The 11,058-nt window shown below is 30.4% G+C and overlaps 1 protein-coding gene across 1 annotated transcript in view; it reads right to left on the bottom strand.

Annotated features, from left to right (window-relative positions):
* LOC141301451 (ras-like protein) overlaps positions 1–11,058 on the bottom strand; it is a 41,427-nt gene that overhangs the window by 810 nt on the left and 29,559 nt on the right. The window contains exon 4 of the mRNA XM_073831675.1: positions 8,085–8,244. Within this exon, the coding sequence (XP_073687776.1) occupies positions 8,085–8,244 (160 nt within the window). The remainder of the gene's footprint in view (positions 1–8,084; positions 8,245–11,058) is intronic.

The following is an 11,058-nucleotide window of genomic DNA, read 5'->3' as shown; positions in this document are numbered from 1 at the left end:
GGAAACCTGCAGCTAGAGATGACCCTCATGAAAAAGAAGTTTATTCAAGTGAGCCATTAGTATACTTCTTTTAAACTTTCAGTCTTTCAGTGTACTGTACTTCTTAGAAATGTGCTTTATATACTTCTCAAAAATATACTTAAAATGACATTTAAGTATATTTATACTTAGAAAAAGTCTAAATATATTATTTAATATAAATATAATATATACATTTTCATTGTTATACGCAAGGGGCGCTATTTGCACATCTTCTGTACAGAATTTCCAAAACACAAGTGAAGAAGAAACCGAAACAACAGATGCTTCCACATGTAATCTAACACAATCATCAGACATAAAACAGCATCAAAACCACAGATACCATGTAAAACTGTGCAATGTTATGGAATAAAATGTCGACTCATAAAGAGGTAATAATGACTGTCAAGCTTTGCAGTGTTGATCAACTCCATCTATGTTTTGATTATTATCAATAGTCTTTTTGTTCAAAATGTTGTTTATTTATTTATTTTTGTTTATGAAACTTACCCACATTCAAGTGTTTATAAAAAAAAAAAAGAATGCATGAAGCTAGAATAAAATGTTTTTGTTTACAAACAGATACCCTGTTCTTTCTTTTGATGTTTTGTATGTTCAGATATTCATATAACAAAATATATACAAATTAATACCTATATAGGCAGGCAAAATCACTGTTTTTTTAATACACCTGTCAAGTTTGAGATTTGGGTTTTTTTGGTGTTTCATAAAGTGTTTTTTCAGACTAGTGGAAAGAAAGCATCCAAAAGACATTGTTAAGTGTATCTTTTATAGCACTTTATCTATTTGTGTCAATACATTTCAATTACAATACATATTTTTAAAGGCTGTTTTCTCAAATTATTATTTTTTCTCCTACGCTGAGCCATAAATCTCCACTTCAGTAGCACTCACACACACCAAACTTTACATTTTAATTCCTGTCTATATCCTGAAGATTTGCTTGATTTTATACAACATTTTATTCCCCCAAAAATGCTAAAAAAACTAAATAAATACATTGTTTTCTGTCTGTTCTAAGTTTATTCTGAATTATGGAGTGACAAAATTCCCCAAATCCCCTCAGTAAAAACATTTGAATCTAATATGTCAAAAAACTAATTAAACAAGAATTTTGAAACTGACTTCATCCAGTGTTTAGATTTTTGCACTAGAAATGTATGCAAATTAGCCATATTTCATTAAATAATGGCTCATTTGCATATTTAAACCTAACATTTTAGAAAACTTGTAATACAAAAAACGTTTGCAATTATCAAAGTAATCAAGATAACTATTAGTTTTTTTCACCCTATTCACCTGCAGTGTCTTGCCTTAAAGTATGATGTAAAGTTCATTTTAAAAAAGTATACTTGCAGTGTAAAACTACTAATCTAGTATTTAATGAGACTATACTTCAAAGTGTACTAAAAATGCATTAAAAAGTATTTAATTAGTAAACTATCAGTATAACTATAAGTTCACTTGCAGTGCAAACTGAAAACATAGATGTAAACTAGTTGTGTACTCAAAGTTTACTACTTTTATACTTAAACTATACTTTTATATACTAGAAAGTGGGCCGATTTAGTCCCAAGGAGTATTGAAATAGTACACTCAAAAGTGTACACTGATATTTGTATACTTACTACATAAATATACTTGAATTTAACTTAAGTATACATTATAACATAAACTTGAAGTATACTTCTTTTTTGGTAAGGGGAAATCTGTACAGGTGACAAACATACTGGAGTAATGTGATGGTAAATGTGTGGTCTTGGTCTTTTTCTCACAGTTTTCGTCAGATGGGCAAAACACAAACGCCAGTGAGTCATTCCCTGCAGTGTTATACAACATACCCTGTGTGTGTGTGTGTGTGTGTGTGTGTGTGTGTGTGTGTGTGTGTGTGTGTAGGTGTGTGTGTGTGTGTGTGTGTGTGTGTAGGTGTGTGTGTGTGTGTGTGTGTGTGTAGGTGGCCATGAGGAAACTAAATACTGTAAATCCAAAGAATCTCCCAGAACTATTAAACGTATAAAACCGCTCAGACTAACTCTAGATGCAGAAAGCAAAAATATAGGTCCAGCCTAAATAATGTCCTTGAGCGCTACAAACCGTAAAATCATTAAGAAACAATCAGCACTTTTGTACAGTACTTCATTAAAAGTATTTTTTAAATGTAAAACTTTCCTATTTACACCAAGTTAAAAAAATTTTATTAAATGCATATCTGATCTCCTAAATGCATACTAAAACTCGTGACCCTTGGCCACAAAACCAGAATAAGGGTCGATTTTTCGAAATTGGGATTTTTACATCATCTGAAATCTGGATAAATAATCTTTGCATTGATGTATGGTTTGTTAGGATAGGACAATATTTGGCTGAGATACAACTGTTTAAAAATCTGGAATCTGAGGGTGCAAAAATCGCTTTTAAAGTTGTCTAAATGAAGTTCTTAGTAGGGATGCACCGATCCACATTTTTTCACTTCCGATCCGATTCCGATACCGGAATTGGGATATCTGCCGATACCGATACTATTCCGATACCAGAGCTCTATTTGCTTTTATATCACTATGACTATTATCATTATTGTTGATTTTATGAGGCTGTAACAAACTTCTCTACAAGCAAGCCTAAGTATCTCCCAAAAAGCAACTTGAGGTAAGTATGAGGTTAGAAAATGGCAGAAATCCCATCCTGAAAACAAATATGCAACTTTAAGGGTTTAAATTGATATTTATTTAAATTTCATGACAGGGTTACTAGATACTAGTGCAATATACACTCTTGTTGCATAAAACATAAAGGTTTTCAAATATTTGAAATAAAAAATAAATATTCACACTATAAATAGAACAATGTGCATCTGATCAACATAAATTCAGTAAATTCTTGCTTGTGTAGCAGCAACAAAGTAAGGTTTTCAAATGTTAAACATTTTGAATAAAAGTGCAATAAGTGCACTTTTCGGATCAGCAAAAAACAAACAAAACAAAAAAAGTTTGTTGTTTATTAATTACTGAATGCTTACTTTAAGTACTTCTAATCCACAGCAAAAACTAGCTGAACTAATATAATAAGTAACAAAACAAGAACACTAACACAAATGACAAGTGTAGATGAATACAACATAAAGTTACTAATAAAATCAATAATACTAGTATTCAGGTGCAGAAATTTAATAATTCATTGATAAATAACTAGTGCTTCTCACTGCAGGTATTTATAGGATGCTGTCTCTTTAAGGCCTAACGCACGTAATACTGGCACGCATCTCATTCTCAGCTGTTTCGGTTCACTGAAGACATAACCGACGGTGTTACCAGAATAAAACAACGGGTATTTAAACATAACTTTGTATGAATGTTTCTGTTCAAGAGACGTTAAAGAGTAATCAGTCTGTGAATCGCGCAGTTTGAATCACGTCTCTCTCTCTCTCTCTCTCTCTCTCTCTCTCTCTCTCTCTGTGCGCGTGCTCGCTTCAGGTGTGTGCGGCAACGTTAAAAACAGAAAATAACACGCACGAAGTCTACAAATTATAAACTTTTACTCTATGATGGGTAATATTGAACAGTTAATCTACTAAATAAATCCACGAGGTGCCACCTCTCGGAACAACGGCTTTGCAAACATTGCACGTTGCTGTCTTTGCGGCGTTTCCGACCGTAAAGTATTTCAACACAGCGGACATGTATGACGCTCAATGCTAAACTGCTACCTGCAAACTGAAGATTTCCTCAAAGGAGGCATCTCATCTCTCTCAGTGTCTCATTGGAGCACAGACACGTCACCTAGCCCGGGATCACTTGTGAAGTCATTTCAGCAGACAGCACTGTACATAGACATAACTCTGGATCGGAAATTTCTCTAGGTTGGATCGTAAATTTCCGATCCATTAATTAAGCTCGTATCAGAACCCGATACCGATACTGGATCGGATCGGCCCCATCCCTAGTTCTTAGCAATGCATATTACTAATCAACAATTAAGTTTTGATATATTTATGGTAGGAAATTTACAAAAATCTTCATGGAACAAATCTACTTAATATCCTAATGATTTTTGGTATAAAAGAAAAATCGATAATTTTGACCCATACAGTGAATACACCTGTGCTACTTACTACTGGTTTTGTGGTCCAGGGTCACATTGGTTTATTTTGAGGCAGCTTTATTACAGTAAACTAGAACTACAACTAAAAAAATGATAAAAAAATAAATAAAATTAAATGAAAAAGAAAATTAAAAAACCTTGCGTGATTTGATATCAAATAAACGCTACCTGAAATCAAATGTTTTTAAAAAACATTTAAAGCTTATTTTATTTCACATAGTTGCTAAGGCAACATTTCTCATTTTTATTAATTTTTATTAAATAAAATAAAATAAATTTAAACAATATAGACTTTACTAAAAACTAAAATAATCTAACTAAAATTAAACTGAAACCAGAACAAAATACGAAAATCTAATAATTATTTAATACTTCCAAAATAATTAATAATTAAAAACATATAATAATACCTTAATGTACCAAAACATTATTATCATTATATTATATTATTATTTTTTGTATTTTAAAAATAAAAAATACTGCTTTGCTGTGGTGATGAGTACTTTTGAAACACATGAAGCTTTGAAACCTTTGTGAATCATTTGTTTGGAACCAGTGATTTACAGCGTGTGAAACTCAGTCATGTGATTTCAGTAACTGAGGTTTGGTTATGTCAAAACGGTTTCGAAATGTTTCTCAGTTTCAGTGGTTTGGTGCAGGGGAGGTGATGACCTCAGTGAACCCAATAACCAGCTTCTAGGATTCACCTGAACTCAGATCAGTTTTATAAATTTGTAGGCGTTTTTATTGACACATTTATGTTTAGACAAGCCTTCCATAAAACAAACAAAGCAAGCCCTGCAAATTAATAACACATTATACAGACTGGTTGTTATACAGAATTGGTTTGTAAATGATATTTTTATACACAAGGATGTTGCGTTTAGAGTGAAAAAGTGAATAATTTTGCAAAGCAATTGCTTCAGCTGGTTTAAAGTTTCAAAAAGCTTTGTTTTACCCATCACTACTGTGCTGAAAAAAAAGTCTTTATTATTATTAATACTATTATTACTATACTTCTACTAACAATAGTAATAATGGCAACTAATTTGGATGCAAAAACAACGGATGTGTGAATAGGTCTGTAAACATGTGAACAAACATTTTAGCCAAAAATGAAAATGAACCAAAACTCTTCCCCTCTGAAGTAGATTTCTTTTGGACTTTGTGATTTTGAGTTGTGATGAATGTTGTCTGTGAACACCATATCTGCATATGAGATTTTCATTGAATAATGACAATTTTGGTGCATTTGTCACATAAAACTTCGGTAAGACTTCAGAAGGCTTGGAATATTTGTATGGATTACTTCTAAAAGTAAATCATGAGAGTATTTTATTTCTAGGGTGAGATTTCTTAAACTTCTTAAACCTTGTACAAATTACATTTGCTGCACAAAGCAAAAAGTAAAACAAAACAAAGTAAAGCTAAAAATAAAAAAGCAAAACTAAACATACAAAGCAAAGCTAATAACAAAAAACAAAACACAAAGCAAATCTAAAAATAAAACCAAATAAAACACGAAGTAAAGCTAAAAACAAAAGGCAATGCAAAAAATAAAATAAAAGCAAAGCTAAAATCATAACAAAGCAAAGCTAAAACAAAAAAAAAACAAAGCAAAGCAAAGCTAAAAACAAAAAGCAAAGCTAAAACAAATAAAAGTAAAGCAAAAAAACAAAAGGCAAAGCAAAAAACAAAACAAAGCTAAAAGCAAAATGTAAAGCAAAGCAAAAAAAGTAAAAAACAAAGCAAAGCAAAGCTAAAAGAAAAAAACAAAACAAAGCTAAGCTAAAAACAAAATGCAAAGCAAAGCTAAACAAAACAAAACAAATAAAAGTAAAGCTAAAAACAAAAGGCAATGCAAAAAAACAAAACAAAGCTAAAATCATAACAAAGCAAAGCAAAAAAACAAACAAAAAAACAAAGCAAAGCAAAGCTAAAAACAAAAAGCAAAGCTAAAACAAATAAAAGTAAAGCAAAAAACAAAAGGCAAAGCAAAAAAAAAAACAGCTAAAAACAAAATGTAAAGCAAAGCAAAAAAAGCAAAAAACAAAGCAAAGCAAAGCTAAAACAAAAAACAAAAAAAACAAAGCTAAGCTAAAAACAAAATGCAAAGCAAAGCTAAACAAAACAAAACAAATAAAAGTAAAGCTAAAAACAAAAGGCAATGCAAAAAAACAAAACAAAGCTAAAATCATAACAAAGCAAAGCAAAAAAACAAACAAAAAAACAAAGCAAAGCAAAGCTAAAAACAAAAAGCAAAGCTAAAACAAATAAAAGTAAAGCAAAAAACAAAAGGCAAAGCAAAAAAAGCAAAAAACAAAGCAAAGCAAAGCTAAAACAAAAGGCAAAGCAAAAAAAAAAACAGCTAAAAACAAAATGTAAAGCAAAGCAAAAAAAGCAAAAAACAAAGCAAAGCAAAGCTAAAACAAAAAACAAAAAAAACAAAACAAAGCTAAGCTAAAAACAAAATGCAAAGCAAAGCTAAACAAAACAAAACAAATAAAAGTAAAGCTAAAAACAAAAGGCAATGCAAAAAAACAAAACAAAGCTAAAATCATAACAAAGCAAAGCAAAAAAACAAACAAAAAAACAAAGCAAAGCAAAGCTAAAAACAAAAAGTAAAGCTAAAACAAATAAAAGTAAAGCAAAAAACAAAAGGCAAAGCAAAAAAAAAAACAGCTAAAAACAAAATGTAAAGCAAAGCAAAAAAAGCAAAAAACAAAGCAAAGCAAAGCTAAAACAAAAAACAAAAAAAACAAAACAAAGCTAAGCTAAAAACAAAATGCAAAGCAAAGCTAAACAAAACAAAACAAATAAAAGTAAAGCTAAAAACAAAAGGCAATGCAAAAAAACAAAACAAAGCTAAAATCATAACAAAGCAAAGCAAAAAAACAAACAAAAAAACAAAGCAAAGCAAAGCTAAAAACAAAAAGTAAAGCTAAAACAAATAAAAGTAAAGCAAAAAACAAAAGGCAAAGCAAAAAAAAAAACAAAGCTAAAAACAAAATGTAAAGCAAAGCAAAAAAAGCAAAAAACAAAGCAAAGCAAAGCTAAAACAAAAAACAAAAAAAACAAAGCTAAGCTAAAAACAAAATGCAAAGCTAAACAAAACAAAACAAATAAAAGTAAAGCTAAAAACAAAACACAAAGCAAAAAAACAAGGCAAAGCAAAAAAACAAACATAACAAAGCTAAAAACAAAATGCAAAGCAAAGCAAAAACAAAAAAGCAAAACATAAAGTAAAGCTAAAAACAAAACACAAAATACAAAACAAAAAACAAAGCAACACAAAGCAAAGCAAAAAAAACAAAATGCAAAGCAAAGCTAAAAAAGTAAAAGACAAAACAAAACACAAAGCAAAGCTAAAAAAAACACAAAAAGCTAAAAATAAATAAAACAAAGCAAAGCAAAAAACAAAAAGCAAAACAAAACACAACAGAAAATGCAAAGCAAATCAAAAAACAAAAACAAAGTTAAAAAAACACAAAGCAAATCTAGAAACATAACCAAAAATCAAAACACAAAGCAAAAAAAAAAAAAAAAAGCAAAGCAAAAAGCAAAAAACTAAACAACACAAAGCAAAGCTAGAAACAAAACACAAAGCAAAGCAAAAAGACAATAACAAAAAATGCAAAGCAAAAAAACCAAAGTAAAACAAAGCAAAACACAAAGCAAATCTAGAAACAAATGCAAAAAAACAAAACAACATAAACATAAAAACCCAAAATAAAACAAAGCAGAGCTAAAAACAAACAAATAACAACAAAAACAGTCAGAAATACTATATTGTAGGTGTGTCCGTTATTTTGGACACAGTACTCAGATGACTACACTTTAAGACATTTTGACATTAGACACAGTCTGACTGGTTTTGCTGGACAAACAAACAATAAATAAATAATTGAATGAATGACTGGCTAAAAATGCTCCCTGTGACTCACCTGTCGTGTTTTGGCTGAGGTCTCGATGAAGGGGATCCCGTAACTGCGGGCGAGCTCCTGCGCTTGCCGCGTGTCCACCGTCCGGGCCGGGAGGTCGCATTTGTTGCCCACCAGCACCATGGGCACGTCATCCGAGTCCTTTACCCGTTTGATCTGTTCCCTGAGAGCCAACACAAAATGTCACGGTCAAACTCAACCAGATTGTGGGCGGACATTTGATCGTGAACAAAATGTGGAGAAACATGAAATCAAAACGGACTCTATTTACTTTGTTATCACACATTGCTAATCTTGAGATGAACAACCTTAACCACGCCCTCCAACCGCTAGTTTGCCATGAGTGAGAAACGGAGAGGAGGAGCACTAAAATAAACCCCGCCCTCTATTCAATATTCTGTATGACATTATACTGCTTAGACCCCGCCCACAACTGCTGACAGACTGTCCCGTATTATCATATCTCCGCCCTCAGCCAGGATGCAGTGGGTTAGTTTTGTTTTTCACTGTAACATGACACCAAATACACAAAAAAACAGAAGAGGGGGCGGGGTCAACAGTAGCTCATTATCATTTAAAGAGGCATGCATCTCTTCTAGGGTTGCAACGATTCCTAGATTCTATTCAAGTATTCGATTTAAAAAAAATTCTTGATTGCATTTTGCCAGTGTCGAGTAATCAACAAAATACCGGAAGTAGTGCGTCTCAGCGGCTCCGTTCACAGTAAATGCTGCTCCACACAAACTGTTATTATTTACATGTGTGCAGCATCTCAAACTCTATTTCTGCACAATGTTGTAAGTTTGGGTTTATTATAACGTTCATTTGGGAATGCAACGTGTGCTATTTCATCAGATTTGTCAGGTATATCATTTATAAACTTACGCAAACACAGGAGAATCATTATCATCACGATTTCAAAATTAAAGTTTATAACCTTACTTTTTTTACACATTCAGGGGAATATAGTAAGGAAAAAGAGTAAGGTTTTAAACTTTTATTTTGAAATCGTGATGAAAAGTTAGCATATTTAGAAAGATAATGATATGTTTTATTTCAAAATAAAAGTTGAAAACCTTACTCTTTTCCTTACTATATTCCCCTGAATGTGTAAAAAAAGAGTAAGGTTTTAAACTTTTATTTTGAAATCATGATGAATAGTTAGCATATTTAGAAAGATAATGATATATTTTATTTCAAAATAAAAGTTTAAAACCTTACTCTTTTCCTTGCTATATTCCCCTGAATGTGTAAAAAAAGAGTAAGGTTTTAAACTTTTATTTTGAAATCATGATGAATAGTTAGCATATTTAGAAAGATAATGATATATTTTATTTCAAAATAAAAGTTGAAAACCTTACTCTTTTCCTTGCTATATTCCCCTGAATGTGTAAAAAAAAGAGTAAGGTTTTAAACTTTTATTTTGAAATTGTGATAAAAAGTTAGCATATTTAGAAAGATAATGATATATTTTATTTCAAAATAAAAGTTGAAAACCTTACTCTTTTTTTTTTTACAAATTCCCCTGAACGTGTAAAAAAAAGAGTAAGGTTTTAAACTTTTATTTTGAAATTGTGATGAAAAGTCAGCATATTTAGAAAGATAATGATGTATTCTCCTGTGTTTGCATAGGTTTATAAATGCCTACTTTTCTTTTTAGGAGCATAAGTGCTAAAAATTTTGGAGCACATTCTAATCAATAATCAAAGGTGATATTTGACTCCTTAAAGTGTTTTTCGTTTTTCTTTGACAACGAAACAGATCAAAATCAGGCAAGTGTTATAGTCAGACAATTTAAGTCACTTAATATTAACTTTTTGTTTATTTAAGTGTTGTATTAAATCAATATCTCATTTACAAACTCTTAAAAATCATTAAAAGCTGTCACTCCTAGTTTATGGCAATCTCACAAAGCTCCATTATAATCAACTAAGCTCTCTTCACTGCACAATCAATCTCTGTTTACACTCTCCCTACACTTTGTTTATGAAAGGATTCATGAGATATGTTCGTGATGCAGTAATTAATAATAAACAGACCTGGGTAGATTACTTGCAAATTGAAATCCGTTACTTATTCTAAATTACACAACAAAACATTTAGTTAGTAACGTAATCCATTACATTTTAGGCAATATAATCAGACTACTTTTAGATTACTTTTGAACTAACTTGATTTAAATAGGATAATCTTATACCATATTGGCATAAAAACTGTAAAGAGTAAAAAAAAAAAAATAATAATAATAAAAAAAAAAAAAATATATATATATATATTTGTTGTTATTAACAGCATGTAGTGCATTAAACATTATATCACTTTAAGGTTTCCAAACTAGGGTTTGTGAAGGAACTGCAGAGGGTTTATGAGTTTAATGAAAAGGTAATATTTAATCAAATGTTAAATTAAAATAAATAATTTTAAAATCAATCAAAATAATAAAAAAAACCACTAATTTTTTAAAAAATATTTAATTTGTTAACCTGTATGTCATAGCAGATGACCATAACCAATGTCAGAGAACCACTGAATATGTAAATGTGATATTTAATTATTCAAATATTTATTTTAAAATCTCAAGGGTACTTCAAGTAAATATATAAGGTGAAAGAGGATCAGATGACAAAAATGTTTGTAAATTTGTGCATTTTAATGTGTAAAGCTTTCCAAAGATATAAAAATACATGGTTAAATAACCTACAGAATGATAATTCAACTAAAAATCAAAGTGTTCATCAATACTGATGCAATATTGAAACACTTAAACCTCTTAGGCCTGAAATTATTTCTGTAAATATAGTGGTCAAATGTTATCGCCACCTGAATAATGACTGATCTTTGTGTGAATGTCCACAAAACTTGAAGACTTTCGGAATGCATTTAAGCGATTGCATTTTTTTTAGTAAGAAACATTTAAAAGATGAAAAAAAAAAGGAATTAATCTAATTACAAGTACTTCATTATTATGGAATCTAGA

This window comes from Garra rufa, chromosome 25 (assembly GCF_049309525.1).
Source record: "Garra rufa chromosome 25, GarRuf1.0, whole genome shotgun sequence".
Classification (NCBI taxonomy): Eukaryota; Metazoa; Chordata; class Actinopteri; order Cypriniformes; family Cyprinidae; genus Garra; species Garra rufa.
This window is presented reverse-complemented; position numbering and strand designations above follow the sequence as displayed.